This window comes from Arvicola amphibius, chromosome 2 (genome assembly GCF_903992535.2).
Source record: "Arvicola amphibius chromosome 2, mArvAmp1.2, whole genome shotgun sequence".
In the NCBI taxonomy this organism is placed as follows: Eukaryota; Metazoa; Chordata; class Mammalia; order Rodentia; family Cricetidae; genus Arvicola; species Arvicola amphibius.
Genome location: NC_052048.2, coordinates 102,300,927 through 102,322,164, shown reverse-complemented (window position 1 = coordinate 102,322,164; position 21,238 = coordinate 102,300,927). Strand labels below are relative to the sequence as shown.

Here is a 21,238-nt window from a genome sequence, read left to right as displayed (position 1 = left end):
TGTATACGCATGCTATGTGTTTGCAGAGAGCACAGAGCAGACAGACTAGTATTTAAAGTTGTCCAGCGGTCAGATCCTCCCCTCACAGCATGGTCTTGGCAGAAGCCTTAGCATTGCAGCATGCATTGACACTGAGTATTTGCTGAAGAGTCCACAGAGCTCCTTATCCTCAGTTGCTTCACAAGTGTGAACTAACTTCACAAGTGTGCACACTTAGTGCGGTGCTTGTGTGAGTCAGTGTTGTACAAAGGTAGGGTGATGTTCAGTTTGTGCCCACAGACACCTGAGGGACATTTGTGAGGACCTGGCATGCTGAGGAATAGACCCAGTTGATCAACTTGTTTTGGGAGATGAGATATGGGGAAAGGAAGGCCCATGCGCTGGAGTTTTCGTTTGTTTGTTTTAGGAGGCCAGGCAAGGCCAGTGGTCTGATGCTCCCAGCTGTTAAATGAGTCAACTACTTAACCAGGAATCATTTTAAGGCTTAACTTAAAATTTTGAGGAAAAATTGAACATTTTATGTTTAGTCTGATACAATTTTGAGTGATTTTGTAAAATACCTTTTAATATGTTAGTATTTTAGCAAAATGTGCTGAAAGAAAAAGATAACAGTTATAATTTTTTAAAAAAGAGAGAGATACTGTCATGGGGTCCCCAAATGAATGTGACCGTTAAGACTCTGAGGGTTAATTATGTATTTAGTATTTAGCAATGTCTATCCTTAACAGGAAAAGCACCTACCTCAGCCACACAAGTAGAGAAAGGAAGTGTGTACTGGGTGTGAAGTGTATTTAGTAGACTCAATCCTGATTTATATTCTGGAGTTCAAAAGCTAACAGATATTCCCATTTTACCAAATTAACCTGGAAAGATAGATACTACTGAAGAAGATTAAGCATCCCTTAGACAATAACCCTTTAAATAGTTGATTCCTGCTGGCATTATGAAATCTGATTTTTTTTTTTCTTTTAGAAGTGTGTGCTGCTCCTGTAAGCAGCATATAGGGCTTCTATTTTCCTCTTAAGCAAAGACATACACAGTGTAGCTTGAAAAGGGAAAGATGTTTACAGATTTTTTTTCTAATTTTCTTTTTCTTTCATTCCCAGTCCTTGAAGAACTATGGACTGCGTCAACAAAGTGGGTGGATCCTGGTTAGAAAATATCAAGTTAGTTAATCTTTTGTGAAGGAGCTCCTAAGCTGGACCGCAGCAAGACTCGCTGGGCTCTCAGGCCGGCACCTGCAGCCACCGCCCCCCCCCCCCCAAAAAAAACTGCCACTGTTGACTCAAGGACCAGCAAGTCTCTTGTCACACTGGGCCTCTGGACCCCCAAACCAAAATTCAGCCTCTTCTGTTGGAATCCATCTTCTCCAGCAAATGACCCACTTGTCTTTGAACATGAGTTCTGAAAGAGTGTGTGTTTTGGCTGGCATTCCCCCCAGAGCACCACAGCCTTTTGAGAGTATGCACACGCACACACATACACATGCACACACGCACATACACACTGGCTCTATCTTTCTCTCCTGGGGTTGATCTTCTTCTAAAGCTGTGCATAATTCCATACCAAAAAGGTAGCAAATAAGTACAGAATTTCAATTGCCAAAGGTTTTCAAATATGTATTCTGTTACAGTCTAAAACGTGGTCACAAGTAATGGCTCTGGAGGCTGAAGCAGGTGGAGTGTCCCGTGTTCAAGACTAGCCTGGGGTGTATAGACTAAGATCCTGTCTCAAAACAACAACAACAACAAAAAAACAAAACAACAACAACAACAAAAAAAAAAGCAGGCCAGGGAGGGAAAGGTCGCAAGATAGGGAGGAATGAGGAGGGAAAAAGTCAAGAGATAAAATAAAATAAATAATAACGATGGTATATGTCCCCATGGTTCACATGCAGACGGGAAGCTGAGATGAAATACTTCCCCTGCATCTAAGAGTGTAGATTTCCTCCATGATGGGGACTCGCTGGCCCCACCCCATCCTCTCCCGACGTCCCCCATCGCTAAGAAATGCAGGCGGTGAAGAGGAAACAAGAGGCCGTCTCCTTGTCAGGAAAGATGGATTTCCACACATCACATGGGTTTTCTACAACTCCAGACTTCAGGTCACCCACTACGACTGGACATTCTTATGGTTCCAGTGGCCTTAAACAATAAAATAAGATGCCAACGTTATCAGGACTGGGGTTAGCTTCAATATTACATGTACTTGGGACAGTGCTGTTCTTTAGGCTGCCTACAAGGGTGAAATACAGGGGTCTTTTTTTTTTCTTTTTTTTTTAATAAAATGATCTGTGAAGACCTGGCACCACTGTCCGCGGGTGGGGGCGGGTTGGAGATGAGAAGCTACTGACCTGTGCAGTACACCAACCTGAAAGGAAGTGTGTTTAGATAATTCCACTAGTCCCGGGCGGCCGATTTCTCGGATGAACGACTCCGGGTGGGGTGAGGGGCTGTAGATCTTAAGAACCAGCCCCCAGCGCTGGGGGTGGATGGGTCTGAGGAAGACAGGGTGAGCAGCGACGTTAAACAGAAAGCAGAGAGCTTCTTTTCATTGTCCTCAGAAGAGCCATAGGTGGGTAAGAGACAACACAAAGAAAAGCGAGTTTCCAAGGAGCCCAGCAAAGCGACTAGGCTGGGACCGCCGCTTCGGCGGCAGTCTTTGCAGGAAAATAAGAAATATCTTTGCTTTAAACCCGAGTACACCTCATTTTAGCTTTGGTTTGTACTGTTGGGTTAAAATAGCAAATGACCCAGAAGGTGCGTGCTGGGAAGCATAGCCAGGGTTTCAGGACCGAGCTGCAGGGGAGGAGGGCGTGGGGGATGGAAGGAGGAGGCGGGACGCTGGGGTGGGGGAGGTCTGTGGAGTAGAGAGTGGGGGAAGGGCAGCGCGCGGCGATGCTGACTCCCGGGCCACCGAGGGACCCGTCCCGCCTGACACCTAGGACTCCTTCTGGAACCGCTTCGGAGCCGCGGAGCGGAATGGTCTCAACAGACCGTTACTCTGGCCGAATCAGGGGCGGCGCGCGATCTAGGAGGGAAAACGGGAGGGGATGCGGGGGAGACGGGACAAAATCCTGTGGGTGCGCGGGTGGAAGGGAGGGCACGGCCGACCCGACTCCAGAAAGAGGGGGGGGGGGGGAGGGAACCAGAGCATGATCCCACGTGCACGGCGCCGCGCGGTGTCGAAGCGCCACCTTCCGCCTGGCAGAGGCGCCGAGCGATCGCGCGCGGGTTCAGGGCGCGACCCGCCGCGGGACCAGCAGCGACACCCACTCGCGGCGCCCCGTGGACGCGTCTGCACCGAGGCTCAGTTCATCGTCCGCACCCTTGTGCCCACGCTGGTCTTTCCCGCCCCGTCCTGCGTCCGCCCTGGAGACACGCACAGCAGTACTCACTCGCGGATTTCTTTTGAAAAAAATAACATATTTCTAGACAACCCCCCCATCTTTGCAAACTGGCCAGGGGGCGGAGATAGGGGCGGGACCTGTTGTTAATAACGGGAGATGGGCGGGGTCGGGCACAGCCATTGGTTGGCTGGAGGAGTGATGTCACCCATATGACACCCTGATAACGAGTTGAGAGAGAGCCCTCAACTTTTTGCAGAAGAAGCGCGCGCGCCTGGAAGTGCTCGGAGTCCGGCGCTTGCGGCGGCTGCCAGAAGCGGGAGAGCGAGAAAGCGAGCCGAGCGAGTGAGAGAGAGCGAGCGCGCGGGTCCCGGGCCGCCGCCGCCTCCTCTCCGGTCGCCGCAGCCGCCGCCGCAGCAGGGAACGGGGCCGGGGGGGAGGGGGGCAGCCGCGGACGCGCGCGGCCGAGGACTTTGCAACTTGCCGGGGAAGGTGGAGGGGCGGGAGGGGGAGGGGCGCCCGCGCAGGAGACCAAGCGCCCAGCCCCGCCGCGGACCATGGTGCAGCAGGCCGAGAGCTCGGAAGCCGAGAGCAACCTGCCCCGGGACGCGCTGGACACCGAGGAGGGCGAGTTCATGGCGTGCAGCCCGGTGGCCCTGGACGAGAGCGACCCGGACTGGTGCAAGACGGCGTCGGGCCACATCAAACGGCCCATGAACGCCTTCATGGTGTGGTCCAAGATCGAGCGCAGGAAGATCATGGAGCAGTCGCCAGACATGCACAACGCCGAGATCTCCAAGAGGCTGGGCAAGCGCTGGAAGATGCTGAAGGACAGCGAGAAGATCCCGTTCATCCGGGAGGCGGAGCGCCTGCGCCTCAAGCACATGGCTGACTACCCCGACTACAAGTACCGGCCGCGCAAAAAGCCCAAGACGGACCCGGCGGCCAAGCCCAGCGCGGGCCAGAGCCCCGACAAGAGCGCAGCGGGCGCCAAGGCGGCCAAGGGCCCCGGCAAGAAGTGCGCCAAGCTGAAGGCGCCGGCGGGCAAGGCGGGCGCGGGCAAGGCGGTGCAGCCCGGAGACTGCGGCGCGGGCAAGGCGGCCAAGTGCGTCTTCCTGGACGACGACGACGAAGAAGACGACGAGGACGACGAGCTGCAGCTGCGGCCCAAGCCGGACGCGGACGACGACGACGACGAGCCCGCGCACTCGCACCTGCTGCCGCCGCCGGCGCAGCAGCAGCCCCCGCAGCTGCTGAGGCGCTACAGCGTGGCCAAGGTCCCCGCCAGCCCCACGCTCAGCAGCGCGGCCGAGTCCCCCGAGGGCGCCAGCCTGTACGACGAGGTGCGCGCGGGCGGCCGGCTGTACTACAGCTTCAAGAACATCACCAAGCAGCAGCCTCCGCCCGCGCCTCCCGCGCTGTCACCCGCGTCCTCGCGGTGCGTGTCCACCTCCTCCTCCAGCGGCAGCAGCAGCGGCAGCGGCGCCGAGGACGCCGACGACCTCATGTTCGACCTGAGCTTGAATTTCTCCCAGGGCGCGCACAGCGCCTGCGAGCAGCCTCTGGGCGCGGGCGCGGCGGGGAACCTGTCCCTGTCGCTGGTGGATAAGGACCTGGATTCCTTCAGCGAGGGCAGCCTGGGCTCCCACTTCGAGTTCCCCGACTACTGCACGCCGGAGCTGAGCGAGATGATCGCGGGGGACTGGCTGGAGGCGAACTTCTCCGACCTGGTGTTCACGTATTGAAGGGGCACAGGGCTCCTCGGGAGGCAGTCGTGGCGGTCAGGATAAAGAGGATGGTGGGAGGGGGGAGGGGGAGAAGATGCTCACGGTCAGAGATGTGGCGCAGAGAAATTGGAAAAGGTGGTGAAATGTTGGTGGAGTTAAAAGTGAAATGAGTAGTTTTAAAGAGATTTTTCCAGGTTTTTTTTTAATTTTAAAAAAAAATTTTTTTTTGGTCTCCCCACCCTTCCCTTCCTTTATCGTGTCTCAAGGTAGCTGCATACCTAGTCTGGAGTTGTGATTTCCCCACCCCTAAGAAAACGTGTTTTGTAATTTTTATTTCTTTTTCCTGAAATTCGTGATTGCAACAAAGGCGAAGGGGACCGGGCGGGGGGAGGGGAGGAGGCCCCGCTCCGGAAGGCGCTGTTTGAAGCTTGTGGCTTTTTGAAGTCTGAGAGACGTCGGCAGAGGACCCTTTTGGCGGCACAACTGTTACTCTAGGGAGTTGATTTTTTTTCTTAAGAGATCTAAAAAAGAACTGGTGATTAAAAAAACAACACAAAAAGGGACCATTGCAACCTTTTTATTTTAATTTTACTTTTTTGGAGGGAGAAAGCTGATGTCTTCTATGCATCCAATTTCTCAAACTGCAGGGAGCTTGAAAAAATGCAGTCTGTACAAACGCTTACAAAATATCATAACTGTGAACTGACTTAAGAGCAGAGTTTACTTTTTCAGATCAAATTGTTTATGGTTTTACAAATGTGATTTCTACTTGGCAACCTTTTTTTGGTAACTCGTTCCCTTATACCTCCTTGATTGAATACCTTACAGCCTAGACCTCAGTACAAAAAGGTATTGAAACATTTTTGATACATAACAGACCTCAATCTTTTTTAAAAATTAATATATTTTCAGGCGTATTTTTGTACAGTGAAAAGGGAACAATCTTGCTGTGTTTTTTCAGTAAGACTTTCAGGCACTTCTTCCCTTTTGATTTCTTTTTCTTTTCTTTTATTTTTTTTTCTTTTTTTGTTTGTTTTTTTAGCATGCAAATATGTTGGTACGTTATGTCCTGGTTTAAAGGATTAAAAATTTTAAAAGTAATCCTTGCATCTAAAGGCCTTGTGGTTAAAAAAAAAGCAAACTTTTTTTGTACAGCTATAGTAGAGATTTGTTCAATATTTGTAGGTAAAGATTTATTGAAAATGGTGGCATAGACCTCAGAGCTGTTCTTAGTTTAAGACTGTATGTACTGTACCATAGTAGGACCCATGTATCTCATCGCTGTGATGTGTGGACGGGGCCCCAGACGGAAGGTTTGAAACTGGATTCTCGATTTTTAGCAAAAAAGAAAAAGGAAAGGCACATAGTTTTAAATTTTCTCATTTTGTGCAATATAATCTAAATAAACAGACCATTGCATATTTAGTAGCAAATGGTGGCGAAGCAGACTCAACGCACTGTCGACATCACCGCCCGAGTTTGTGTGTGTGTGTGTGTGTGCGCGCGTGTGTGTGCGTGCGTGTGCGCGCGCGTGCTTAAGTCTGTGTCTTGATTTTAATAAATCAGCAGGAACTGATAGAAGCTCGCATGGCCCATAGTCTAAGCCTACCCGGGGACCGCGTGGTCTCAGCGGCTGCGGGTGGAGGAGGCGGATTCCGCTTGTGGAACCCTTAGGCTGGCGTGTAGTGGGCAGGCCCGGTGTCCTCCCACCTCACCCCGCCCTACATCTCCACCCCCGCCGCGGGCTGCGCGCAGGTCCGTGCGTGGTGGGTAGGGGCTGGTGTCCACAGGGCTAGTCCCCTCCCCCACCGCCGCTTCTGATTTTTTTTTTTTATCGTTTTTTTTTTTTCCTTTTAAACCTTTTTCCCCCCCAACCCCCGCCGCATCGCTGCGTGCGCACCCAGGCGGATGCGGGTGAAGAGGGCCGCGCCCTTCAGTGTCCACGCGGGTGGGGCACGAGGAAAGCAAATGCGCCCGATGCCTCTTCCACAGTGGGTGGCTCGTGGCTTTGGAGTCTTGATGGAACATCTGCCTCCCGGAGCCCAGGCCAGTCCTACCCCTTCCCCCACCCCCAGCCTTGTCCCTCGTGGGGTCCCGCGCAAGCCCAACTCCCTGGGGCCGGGGCGCCCGCGACCGAGGAGCCGTTCAGCGGCGAACTGAAACTTGGTACCCAACAGCCCGACTTTAGACCCACAGAAACCGTTACTGCTCGGGCGCTAGCCGCGGGGACTTGGCCAGCTGGGATCCAGGTCCGGGCTCCACGCGAGTCGCACACTGCAGGTGGAGACCTAGTAGCCACCGAGCGGCGCGATCGCAAAGCATGCGTGGGTGGTGGCGGGGGCGGCGTGGCTTTTCCACGCTTTCCTCGCTCACCCCTCCATGGCGCGCTGGTGTGGGCCACGCGGAGACCTTTAAACCGCGAATAATCCCACCAGCGGTTTACCGGGGGAGGGGGGCAGTTTCTGAAGCTTAAGGAAAAGGCATTCTGAGTGTCTTGAGATCTTTCATTTGCATGTGTTTCCTGTTTTCCACCGGGCGTTTTCTGTGGTAAGGGAATTAGAAAGGTGTGAGGATTTGGCCTCAGAATGGAAACATAGCTGTGATTTGTATTTTAAAACTATGTGGCCGGTTTCTTGGCAGGAAAATAAGAGACAAGTCCTTGGTTGGCGATCGTAAAAAAAAAAAAAAAAAATTTTTTAAACCCTGTTAGAACTCAGGACAGGCGCTTAAATGCGCTCTTAATATTTAAAGCAGTTTAGACGAATGCATTGGGAAGATCCTTCCCAATGAACTCTTTATTGAATGTCTAATACACAAGGTATTCCTGCCACTGGCTAGGCTTCAATAAAAGTTTAGCTGCGTTTTTCCCCCTCCTAAGTAAGTCTTATTTTTAACTGAGCATTGACAGTATCTTAAAATGGTAACGTGGGCGTGGGCGTTGTATGCACAGCAGTCTAGCCAGTTGGGTACCCTGCCCCTTAACTAGTTCACAGACTCGTGCATCTTTGGCGAGATTTCCATCTTCGAACGAAAAAAAAAAAATACCTGAACCAGCGTTCTCTTATCGATTCTTTAAGCTGTGGAAATAATTTCCATTTCTACATTCTCGATAATGCACCCTTTTTATTAAAAAGAAACAATACAAGTGGAAGGCAGTGTGCTTCAAGTGTGCTTTGCAAATCCGTGTTATGAATGGCTACGGTCACTGGGTAAATTATTTGTAGAATGACTAGCCTTTAGCTAGGGAAAAAAAAAATCTTTGCAGCTCTTTTGGGCCTGGATGGTTCTTTTTAATGTTAATGGAGGGGAAGTGATTTAAATATGCATGCTCGTAGCAGTCAGAATCTGACTTAGTTGTTTTTGAGAGAAGAAAAATCAAAAGGCAAGGTCTACTTTTTCTCTGGGAATTGAAACCACAATCATCTTGATACTTGGATGGTGTAAGAAATGGACATTTGTTCTTCACTTCAGAATTCAAATGAGTTTTTGCCCAAGGACTCTGGGAAATGAGGCAAATAAGTTGCTCAATTTTCAAGTAGTCGTTCAGTAGAAATAGATTTCCATCCCTCAGCGTTTTTATTCTCTGATGGGGTATTATGTATAGTCTCACCGTTTTCTCCTAATGGGCATATGTATCTTTGTGGACACTTGGAAGAGAGGATTTTCTTGTACTCTCTCGTTTCTAGAATCTTTATACTCTTTTCCTGCGAGGTTCTCTGCTTTTAACAGATTTCTGAGGCAACTATATTTGTGCTTTTTTCTTATGTAGGAAGACCAGCGAAAATAGCTTACTGAGTTGTCAATTTTATCAGTAGATAAGAAACTTTGTTTATTACAGTTTCAGGGAAGGTTTTTCAGGATATTTCTCAGTTATTCTAAGGGCCAAATTTTATAAAAATTTCCATTAGGAATGTCAGTTTCAGATACCCTTTGTATAGCCTATGGCCTGCGAGGACAAGACTGAGCCTTACATGTGTCCGAACAGGAATTCATAAGTCCCCAAAGTAAACGTCTCCATGTAGCGACTCTTGACGCGTTTCCTGAGCGTTGACTTATTTTAATTCTCGATTCTTTCTCACTGTCTATTCTAGTTGATTGATTCTGCCATATCCCTTGGTTTTTGATGATCTCAACATTTTTTTGCTCTTTGGTAAACGACTCAGGTTTTGTTTATGGGTTTTAACGCCCCCTTTGTGTGATGCTTACATCTTCAGCTGCAGTAATGTACTGAAGCCAAGCTCACTTTTCCATTTCCTTACGGCTGACTCCTTTTCTTCCCCCAGCTCCTCACATACCTTCATGTTTTTTTTTTCCCATCGTCTTATTTTCTTTGACACTACCTAGATGCGTTAGCTGCCTGATTACGTCATCTACACCACGTGGGTGCGGTGAGTTTATAAGAGAATTTCACAAACAAGTAGTTTTTTAGTGAACTTAAAGCAGAATTTTAAAGGAGACCTATTTTTATACTCAATAAAAGCACAAAAGTGCATAGAACTTAGCATGGCGTACAAAGGGAAATCCGCTCATAACGTTCCATGTATAAAAGTAATAATTTTCTTGGATAGCGATATTCTTTGAAGACCCAGTGCCTCTCTGCCTGTGCATAGACAGGATGGTTTCCACACACTGGGAACTTCCGGTTGCCGGCACTTGACACACACACTTCACCAGAGCCACCAAGAGCAATAGGCAGGAGCTGCCATGTGCCTCCTGATGGCGAGCAGCTGGCCGCTGGGCAACCTGGCTGTGTACGCGCGGAGGCTCCAGTCTTTCTGTTTGATCAAACTTCTTTTATGTGGTCGTGTAGACTCCATTTTTCTCTTCTGTGAAAAATGACAAAACAAAGCAATATGGCGAGTTTGAAAATACATTTGAAAGGATAGAATTTCCTCCAGGGTCCTCAAAGAGGTTTTTTGTTTGTTTGTTTAGTTGGGTTTTTTTCTTTTTTAATGTGACACTTATTTTAGGAGGCACATTGCATTCCCCCTTCAAAAACAGAATGACTGGAAATAATCAAAATATAGCATGGAAAAAAAAAGAATTTTGATCAAATGGATATTGACAAAGGGCCCTCGATCCCATTTTTCTTCACCCAGCTTGTGTTCAAAATCCGTATGCCTCGTCCCCTGAATCACACAGGGAGAAGCGTCCTAGGCCATTGTCACGGACTCCCCACTTTGTCTACTTTTGCTCCTGTACATAATGTTGTGGGTATCAGTCTTTCCCATTTGTTCTGTGACAACCTTTGTTTGAATGGACTGTTTTGAAATGGAGGCCTGTGTCTCGAGTATGGGACACCTAGTGGTCGTGGTGTCCCATCCCATAGTGCTTTGGGCCAGCTGGGACAGAGCCACCTGAAGTCTGAGGGAAGTTATTAGCATGACACCTTGAACAAGTGTTTTGTTTTTGTTTTCCAAGGCCGAGAATAAAACAACTTTCACAGCCACTCCAGGTTTTGGGGAGGAATAGCTGGAAAGCCCTTTTGTTTAGAAGTCTGAGTGGGTTGTGGGGGGACCTTTTATAGAGTTTGCATGCCAGCGCAGAACCTGTTGCTGTCAGACAGAGAGAGGGAGGAGCTACCTGAGGCAGTGCGCTGGGGGACCGTGTAAGTGTCCCATAGCACTAGGGAAGCAAATGCATGGTGAAATCATGTCTTCTGGTAGAGGTTATCTAGCATGCAGAGTGTAGTGTGTTGAAACTGTATGACGTTGCTGTATCAAAGTTGTAAAATTAAGCATTATTTATTGAAAACTATGTATTTTTTTGTAAAAACCTGATCACACAGAGTATCAGTGGCTTGTGCTTTGTGCTTCAATCAAACCAGCTTCGTGACCGCCCTCCTTGGAATGCAGTGTTAAATGCTCAGGGTTGAATCCATACACTCCAATGTCTCTCTCGCAGGAGTTTTTCACAGAGGAATACATTTGTTCAAAAGACCAATAAAATCGTGTGATCAATCTCCACATGTGGCTTTTATGTGACTTTTTTTTGTTTTGATTTTTTTCCCCCATTTCTGCATTGGGTAACTACTGTGTGACTCCTGAAAGTGCTGTCTCGAAGCTGAGAGATCTGAATCGTCCTGGTGTCTCAGCGTCCAGCCGGGACCTACAGCCTGGGCAGGACCGGGGCCCTCAGGAAGCGATGCTTTGGGCAGCCTGGCGAGCTGCCCACCGTGGATGAAGCATGGTGATGGTGTCTTGATATTTTTAACTGGCCAATAGAGTGAATAAAGAGCCTAGGCTGAGAATAGAGGGGTAGGTTAGCCTGTGTGTCCGCAGTAGAAGATGAAGGGGCTATTCAGGGGCAGTTGCTGATGTTGAATCCAATGCCAGCCAACTCAGCCAACTCCATTCCTCAGTGTCTTTTTTTTTCTCCCCTCTATAAACAATTTACAGTGTAAATGTATTTTGACATAGAAACCATTCTGTATTGAGATTCTTGCTATAAGATGTTTTTATGAAAGCCTGTAAGTGGTCCTTGCAACTATTATCAGATTTTTTTAAAGATGTGTTTACATGGTGAGTGTTTGTTGCATATTAATTAAATTTGGTTTTGTAGAAACATCTGTGTCGTATCATGACGGATTTCCACCAGCACGGCTTACACACATTCTTGGCTCACACACTCACTCCTAGGTCCTTGGTTTGACCAATGTTACCTTTAAAACCAAAGAGTAGATACCAGGCTCCAAGTGTGGGACAGCTCTCTGATTTTTATTTATGTGAAATATTTTTACTTCCATAATTGACTTTCTCTGTCTCCATTTGATATTTTGAGACAGATTGGTAGACTCGGCAGCCTTTCGTCTTAAAGTAGATTTCATTTATTCATTAAACAAATTCACTGACATTTCTAGCTAAATCACCATTGATGAGACTTTTTTTTTTCTTGTGAACATACCTTACCCAGCAGATCTAGAATACCCTGGAGGGCAGGGGTCTCCTGTCACACCACCACTGTCCCATCTTTGAACTTGAATGGTAACTACTGTGGGGAAAATTACTCACTCTGCCAGGAAGCAAAGAACTTCACAAGTCCAGAGGAGCTTAGTGAACTTGAGGGAGCCAATCCAAATTTTGACATTGGTCAGAGCACATGTAATTTCGTTAGAATTGGTCCTTACGATACTCCAGGGTCAGTGGGAGCGGAATGAAGTCCTGGGGAACCCTTCTGCCATGTTATTATCTGCTAGGACCCAGTGCAAAGAGTCCAGTAACCTGTGAACGCAGCTGGGCTGAGTCTACGGGTCAGCATGTAGTACCTTTGGGAGGGGGAGGGGGATGCAGCTCATTTGCTATTGTGCTTGCACAAAGTTCTGGGTTTGGTCCCCAACATTGCATAAACCGGGCATGGTTAGCACCTGCCCACAATCCCAGCACTGGGGAGGTGGCCGCCTCAGGAGAATCAGCTGGCTGAAGCCATCTGTAGCTACAGGAGTCAGCTTCAAAACAAAAGTGACCCTTTAGGTGATTCTTTCTAGGAAGCTCAGCCAGCTGTCTGACTGGCTTCGTCAATCTGTTAGCTTCCTGCAGCCCCAACTGAACGAGACGTTCTAGCCTCATGCTCCTGAACAAATGGCCTTGCCCCACCCCTCCTGGAACCCCAGAGAGCAGGCTTGTTGGCTCCTTGCCACTCTGGACCGCCTGGGGAGCTAAGCGGGTCTGTTAAACTCCTGGACAGCAGTAGTTGAGGCTGAGGACACACACAAAACTTGGTGCTTTGCTGGGAAGCTGAGGAGGAAATAGGAAGTCAAGCAGTAACTGCAAACTTACGTTTCAGAGGTCAGAGATGGAGAGGAGTCTAGAAAGCAGAGAAACCACCTAAGAAGCATATGGAGCCTCCAGAAAGGCAGCAAAGTTCCAAACAGGGCAAGTCCTCTCGACACCACCCTGGTTCATGCTAGAGAGGCCAAGCCATCAGTGAAAGCTCTGGTCAGGTTCATCTTGTCCTGTTTGGGAAGGCAGGGAGCTGAGAAGTCCTGCACTTAATCATTCGCCTCCCCTTTCTGGTGGCACTGTGAGGTCTGTAAAGATCACTTTGCCACAGCCCTCTTCTCTGGGGAGTGTTTTCTTAACACAAATATTTTTGGTCCATGCTCATTGAGAGTCTTTCGATTTGGGATCAACCAAGCTAAATGGGCCAAGCATCTTCTTGTGCCTTTTCCCTTGGATCTTCTGAACAGGCAGGCAGTCTTCTCATATACCAGAATGACCACAGCTCAGTCCAAAGGTTCACAAAGATAGCTGGACTGCTCCAAAGAATGTTTTGAGAATTTGAGCCCAGTGGACAGCAAGCTATGGGGAATGGGTGTAGAGAGGAGAGAGGGCCTTGGGAAGGAGGTGTAGCCCAAAGCAATGGAAACCCCTGGAGTTGGCCCAGAATGGTAGCTCACCCTCACCCAGCATGCAGTAAGTGCGAGCCAGTACTCCATAGCTAGGATAAAGAGAAGATGGATTATGATAGCTACTTGCAGAAAAGAGATGATCCCCCCAAAAAATGCAAGAAGAATGCAGTTTGGTTGTGATTTGATTAAGAAAAGGGGTGCCAGGAAGGTGAGAGGTGTAGTCAGTGCACCCTGCATTCACAAGGATGGAGGAAGATGTTGGCAGAGGACTGCCCGAGAGGTGGGATAAAGCAGACCTTGGACTTCAGTGTCAGTCTTTGTGATTGGAAGAGGCAGATTTGAGCCAAGTCTTGTGCCTGCCCTGAGTTAATAGACCCATTTCCCCCCATCACGTTCCCTTACATGACTGTGTCCCTATGACCTTGGGACCTCAGGGCAGCTGGGAGTGAGAGTCTAAGGTGACCTGCGGCCTCAGCAGCCTATACCGCACAGTCTGAAGAAGACGGTCTCATCTCTGTCACTTTCCAACCAGAAAGGTCATTCAGGAACACGTGTTCCTCCAGTGGCAGCTTGTCCTGGAACTCCCATAGAAGTGAGTCCTGGGGGGACAGTGTCTTAAGGTTTCTATTGCTGTGAAGAGACACAGTGACCACAACGATTCTTATAAAGAAAGACATTTAATTGGGCCTGGCTTACAGTCCAGAAGTTTAGTCCATTGTCATTGTGGTGGGAAGTGTGGTGGCATGCAGGCAGACATGGTGCTGGAGAGATAGATGAGGGTCCTACAGGAGGTGAACATCACACTGGGCATGGCTTGAGCTTCTCACTTTAAAGCCCACCCTGCAGTGACACACCTGCTCCTACAAAGGCATATCTCCTAATAGTGCCACTCCCTATGGCCAAGCATTCAAACACAAGAGTCTGTGGGTGCCATGCCTGATCAAACCACCACAGATGTGAGGGCCCTGCTCTCAGAGCCCATCCAGAGGCTGGGACTTTAGCGTGCAACATGAGTGTCCAGTCTGACCGGCACCCTAACCTCTACACTAAACCAAGTGGACAGAGAGACTAATGGGATCCCCAGAGGCTCCTCAGCACCAGGGTGCAAGATACATAGGTGTGCAAGATACATAAACAAAACCAGTCAAGAAGTGGGTGTGAGATCTAGCTGCGTCCAACATGTACCCAGGAAGCTGCTGGTTTGGGTTGAGACCCTAGTAACAGGGAAGAGTTGCGCATCTCTGACTTCTCTGCATGTCTTTCTTTATAGGGGGTAAAGCACAACCGTATGCAGTTGAATAGTTAAATATCAGGGCAGGAGCCTGCTCCCTCGTATAGTGGATTTTCACCCGTGGTTTTGTGCTTTGGTAACACCTGATGGATGTCATTTTCCTGCATAAAAAAATAACCAAGATCTATAAAACCACAGTGGAAGGAGTAGGGCATTGTCACCTCAAGATCTGTGAGGTAATTCGTCCCAGAAAATGCACAGGGGTCTCTGGATGCTCTTTGGAGAGACAGGCAAAGGGTCACAGACCTTTCATGCTTTGTGTCTATCAGTAAAGCATGGAGAGATAGAGAACCTTAAACAAAGAATCAGAAATCATTTTTAAATATATTTTATTTTTACAATAATTCTATCATGACAAAACTGCAGGACCTTGGCCTTTATTGCCTGTGGGGGACTTCAAGGGAAGACCATGCTCCACGATGCCTAGGAGGCTCCCTTCCACTGAAGTGGTCTCCAGAGAGGTCGTGGGCATCCTTGGCAGCCTCGTCTGAGAACGTCATGGCTTACATCATTTCCCGCTAAACAACCCTTGCTAAAAGCAAGAGAGACAGACAGGATCCTTTCCTAACGCTTCATGCTTGGATCAATCATTTTGTCTGTACATACTTTAAAGACGTAACATCCTTGTTGGAATGCCTGCTCACAATCTTTGAAGGGGAGATCTTAGGTGAGGTTATTAGGGAAGTGAGGTGAGAGGGCCTCTGCTCCAAAGGGAGAAGAAATCCTAACTTCTCTCTTCTGTAAGGAGTACCAGGTGGTATTTGGAAGAGTGGCCCCCGATTCTGTTGAGCTACCGGTCTGACTGTGCAAGTTCAGATCATTCATTCTGTCATGAATTGCTGACTGTCTTAGTTAGGGTTTCTATTGCTGTGACGAAACACCAAGACCCAAAAGCAAGTTGGAGAGGAAAGGGTTCATTTGGCTCACACTTCCACAGCACTGTTCATCCCTGAAGGAAGTCAGGATGGGAACTCCAACAGGAGCAGGATTCTGGAGGCAGAAGTTGGTGCAAAGGCCATGGAAGGTGCTGCTTACTGACTTGCTCCTCATGTCTTGCTCGGCCTGCTTTCTTATGAACCCAGAACAACCAGCCCTTGGGTGGCACTATCCCCCATGGGCATGACCTCCAACACTGATGAGCAGTTGAGAAAAAAAACCCTTACAGCTGGGTCTCATAGAAGCATTTCCTCAACTGAGGCTTCTTCCTCTCTGATGACTCTAGCTGTGTCAAGCTGACATACGAAACTAGCTAGTGCCATGACTCAAGTGAGCCACTGAGATTATTTGTAGCCCAGTAATACAAATCAAATAGCCACGATATGTTTGCAGTGAGTGCTGACTTACAAGCAAGCGTTAATGACTCTCAGGCTCCAGGTGCAGGAAATGAACAGAATAAAGACAACAATGTCCTCTGGATGAAGGAAGCCAGCACTCAGCAAAGGATCCACCTTCAACATTTTGACTCATCTAGTGGAGTGGTGATCACACATAGTGGTCACAGAGTCTCTCTGGCTTTTTTCCCCCTTTGGGGTGAGTCTGTGAGTTTAAAGACCCCAGTTGCTCTGCCCTGACAGAGCTATAGCCACGAGTATCAGAAGACAAGACAGCAAGAATGTGACTTCCCAGGCTAGCAAATTCTCAGTCTCAAATTTGATCTAATGAATTGACTTTGCTTCTTGAGACAAGGTCTTGTGTAGCCCAGGCTGGTTTTGAATTGCTACGTGGCTGAGGATGTCCTTGAGCCTCCTCCCCTACTTCCAAATTTAGGTGGATACCACAACTCTTGGTGTATTAAGATGGAATTCAGGGCCCCATGCGTGTTAGGTAAGTTCTATATCAAGGTAGAAGCTTGAAGCAGAAGTCATTAGGAACACTGCTTACTGGTTTGCTCCCCCTGGTTAACTTTAGCATACTTTCTTATATAGTTCAGATCTATCTGCAGGGAGTGACACCACCCCAGTGCACTGTACCCTACCAAATCAATCATTAATCAAGAAAATGTGTCACTTACATGCCCACTGGCCACTCTGATTGAGGCACTCTGCCCCAGTATGTCTAGGTTTGTGTGGAGTTGGCAGAACTTAACCAGCCCACCAACTAAGCTAAAGCCCTCGTTCACTTTGACATGGTTCCCTTTGTGCATTGCTGTTCCAATTGTCAAGCTTCTCCAGTTGAGGAAACATAAGCATGCCCCGTCATTTACAGAGACACCAACACTTCCTGAAAGAGGACACCAGCTTCCAGAGAAAACCAACAAGCAGACAGATAGACCTGCTTTCTCCGTAGCTCTCCAGAGTGTCTGGAGAAAAGCCTCACATGGGGGCATCTTCTCAGTGAGTCCAGCTGACTCTGATGCTGCTGAGTCACAGAGAGCTTCTACAAACCAGAGAACTGGATGAGAGAGGAATCATACAGACCTACATTGTATCAAAATACCATTCCTCTGAGTCACCAAGCGAGACATCTATTAATACACATGCACACAAATGCATGCATGCACGCATAATGACTGGTTCTGCTTCTGCCACTGTATGCAAAGGAAACTCTGCCTTTAGGGCTGTGGTCAGATGAGGGAGTTTCGGGGGGGGGGGAGCATACCTGTCATGGCCCTGTGACACACAGAGCTGGGATGAGGAGAGAACAGACAACCTTGATTGGGGGAGAGGAACAGAGCTAGTTAGGACCCTGCAAGGGTCAAAGGCCCCCGGAACTACAATTAGCTCGCTTCCTAGCCCAGAGGATGGCATGGAAAGATGTGGAGCTGGGGGCAGGAAATGCTTGCAGTTGGATCCTTGCTTTTGCTGTGACCCAGAACACTGCGCTTTGTAAAGAATTTCGTCTTTTTAAGCCTCTCTATGCAGGTCCCATCCTTACACTGGACATCTATGTTGTGAAGATACAGTGGGAGAGTTGGAAATCAAAACAGTAATTTTTCCACACCTGAATCTTCCCATTGTGGGTTGGCTCCATGACATTGTTGGCAATGGATAGGAAACTGGATAGGCCTAGGGAATCGTCACAGAGACACTAAACCTGGCTCCATCCATTTCTCTCCTGCAAATGAGCATGCGCATCATCTGCTGCCCAGTCCTGAAGATAGGTACAGGATCACCCAGTCCCAGAGTTAGCATCACAATAGATGTTTGTCTTTGAGCTCTTAACCACCTGCAAAACACAGATCACAATGCTTGTTTCCTGTGAGCGTTGTTTGTTCAATGAGCTTTCGGAAAGGTCTTTGGCACCTTCTGACAAAATGTGATAAGAAATCCTACACCTGGGTCACCAACGAAGAGATAAAAGGCAGAAACCCAGCGTGGGATAGAGAATGGGTTCTGTGCCTTCTTGTACAGAGAAAAACAAATGAACATATTCCGCTAGAGACAACAAAGCAAGCAAGCAAACAAATAAATAAATATCACAGGGCTGAAGCAATGGCTCTGCTGTTAGGAGTACTGGCTGCTCTTCCTGAGGACTCAGTTCAATTCCCAGCACCATAGGGTGGTTTGCAAACATCTGTAACTCCAGTTCTGAGAAATCCAGCCCCCAGTGTCTGAGGGCACCAGGCACAGGGTGCACATATAGATATGCAGGCAAAACATCTATACACATAAGGTAAAATTTAAAACCAAATTTTCCTACCTACCTAATTCTAGGAAACAGTTTTTAAAATTATAATAATATGGAAAGCTAATCCATATACAAAGTAAAGGGAATTATGTTTTTCTATGTGGAAATGACTACTGCGGGCTACATCTCAGAATCACTACGTTGGTCAACACAGGCATATGCAAGAGATGGTAGGAATAGAGGAAAAGCACTGTGCATCAAAAATGGCTAGATGCTAATGACTCGCACTCTGTGCAAGGGACACATACATGGACAACCCAGCACAACTGCCCTCGGGAAGGTTCCACCTTCCTAGTTAGACTAGACTTGATCAAGAACCAACCAGGCTTCAGAGAACAAAGGGGAAGACCCTGCACAGCGCAAATTCAAGATAGAAACCACACGATCTAATCCAGATCTTTGCACATGAAAAGATAATTAAATGAAAAATAATTATTAATGAAGGTGGAAAGATCTTAGGCCTCACATGCCTCTGCCTGTGTTCTCTGCACTTAGCGTAGAGCTAACTCAGTGGAGTGTGGAGCAGTGGCTGTGTCCTCTTGTGAGTCCTGCTTCTTTTCCAGGTGTCTATATGATTGCATAACCTTTTTCAAGCTCACGACTTTAGTATTATGCTGTAATTACCTCTTGGTCTTAAGTGTATAGGTGTACTAGCTGAATAATTTACTCCCAGTAAGATTTCTCTAAGGGAGAAATTCAATAACAAATTTCACATTTCTTTATTAACTTTTTAAAAAAGACATGGTATCGCTTTGTCGTTCATGATGTCTGGAACTCACTACATAGCCCAAGTTGTCCTCCAACTTCCCAAAGGCTAAGATCACAGGCATGAGCCTTGTTGTCCTGCCTTTACATCCATAAATTTTGAGCACCTGACCACCTGATGGGGGTTAGCCAGGTGTGTTGCAGTATGGGAGACCCCTCAACACCATAGGAGTTGATCTCAAGAGAATAGGGAGGGCTGCTAATGAGTGACCCACTGGCAAGACAACGTGAGCATCCCATCGTTCTATAACGCTGGCACCATGGATCTCAGTTTGCTGTAAAAGCCTTTGGAGATAACAAGGCGTGGGGAAGCCACTTTACTGGCACGCCCTGTGGTATGCCTTTCTTTTCTCCCTGCTTGTCCTGCCCTTATTTCTGTAAAGATAGTCCTTGACCGATGATCAGCCAATCTTATCAATTGGAAGGAAAAATAGGGAATTTACCTTTTTTTAGAAAAGTAATTTAAGCTTGATTCCCCACTGCTTGTGTCCCCCCTCCATGAGGCAAATTTTACAAATAGGCTTAGAAAGCTCCCTGTGATTGCTCTATTCCCTTGATTGATCGGGCTTCTGCAAGCACTGTGTCTTTGTTGCTATTACGGTTGGTTATTTTTCTTTTGGTTTGTAAAGGATTTAATAATCTTCAGGATGAAAGACATTGTATAATGAGTCTTATTATTATATTTAATGCGTTTTGGTACTTAACTTTTTAAAAACACCCTGGTGAAAGTCATTCATTTCATTCCCGACATGGAGAAATATTAACATATTAGTATAGTCATAATTGTGTTGTACCACAGTTAGAGGGTCAGCACTGGGAGCATGATGGAAGCCAGACAGGCGTTAGGAACATATGATGGGTAACAGCGGACAGTAGACATCCTGACTGTGCACATAATTCCCTTGGACATCTCTGAGTCTTCCTCCAGATCCTGGGAAAAAGCAGGCACCCTATGCTGAAATTGCCTGATGCTGAATAAGACTCTCTGAAGTATTAGTAAGATTCAAACAATGCTGATAAAATATTTACTAGCTATTACTCTTCTTGACCCACTAGCAGAGTTCACTAATGGACTTGGGCTTCCTAAGCAGAAAGCTATTTCTTCAGCGTGTAGACCGGCAGCTTCCGCACAGGCACATCTGCAGTGCTGGAGCTCCTGAGTCCCAGTGTCATGTCTGGAGCGGAACTAAATGCCCTGTAATCCAGCACCACACTCTCCACCTCTGTGTCCTCACCAGCAGCAGAAATTATCTCTAGTTGGAGACTAACAGACGCATTGATCATGCAGTTGACGGTCAACAAGGCTGCAGAACTTGGCTTGCAAATAGAGAGGAAGGAGGAAGTTGAGGCAAAGCTGGCACCATTGTGCCAATGGTGCCTGAGCAAATCGCCCTCAGCAGCCACCCAGGCAGTTGCACTGGGGCCACTCCTGCCATCTTTGCATCTGTGAACATGGATGAGGCCCACTACTGTCTCCACTCAGCATCACGGGGCTCCCTCCACACCTCTGAACTCAGCTGTGCAAGTGAGTCTTCTTTTTGGCTGGGATCTTCGAACTTTAGTTTCCACAGGGTGAGGCAGATGTGACCTCTCTTCTGAGACTCAGCACTTCCAAGTAGGGTGTTTCTTAAGGACATGGAAGTGGAGGAGGTTGAGGTGGGAAGAATAAAACCACAGACAAATGGGTGCCCCCTTGTAATTTTTGTACCTGTATGCACAAAGTGCACAGACCCACATAGACACAAGGTTATACATGTGTGGTGTGCATTGTTATTTCCCAAGTTCCTGTACCAACTTCCTAACATCCATGGAAAGGATTTCACTCTTCTCCCAAACCCTTCGGGGAAATCTACTTAAAAATAGTAATCTTGTAGGAAACCGTTTTTACTATCTGAGGTGTCTTTGAATGAGAGAAACAGGAATGAAAGCATACATACACTGGTGGTTTTTATATTCTCACATTACAGAGAATATTAGACTCTGGGAAAGGATGAGGCCGAAACCAAAAAAGCACACAGCATTAGAGGGTCAGAATAGGGCTCTGTTGTAACATGAGGGCCTGGCTTGTTATTGGTTTTTTTGTCCCACCCGGTACCCCACAACTGTTTAACCCCAAAGAAAATCACACATAGGTC

The 21,238-nt window shown here is 47.7% G+C and overlaps 1 protein-coding gene across 1 annotated transcript; it reads left to right on the top strand.

Annotated features, from left to right (window-relative positions):
* Positions 1-3,903: 3,903 nt before the first annotated feature.
* Sox11 (SRY-box transcription factor 11) lies at positions 3,904-5,091 on the top strand. The gene has a single exon (XM_038317843.1). It carries the CDS (start codon positions 3,904-3,906, stop codon positions 5,089-5,091), a length of 1,188 nt encoding a protein of 395 aa, XP_038173771.1.
* Positions 5,092-21,238: the final 16,147 nt, after the last annotated feature.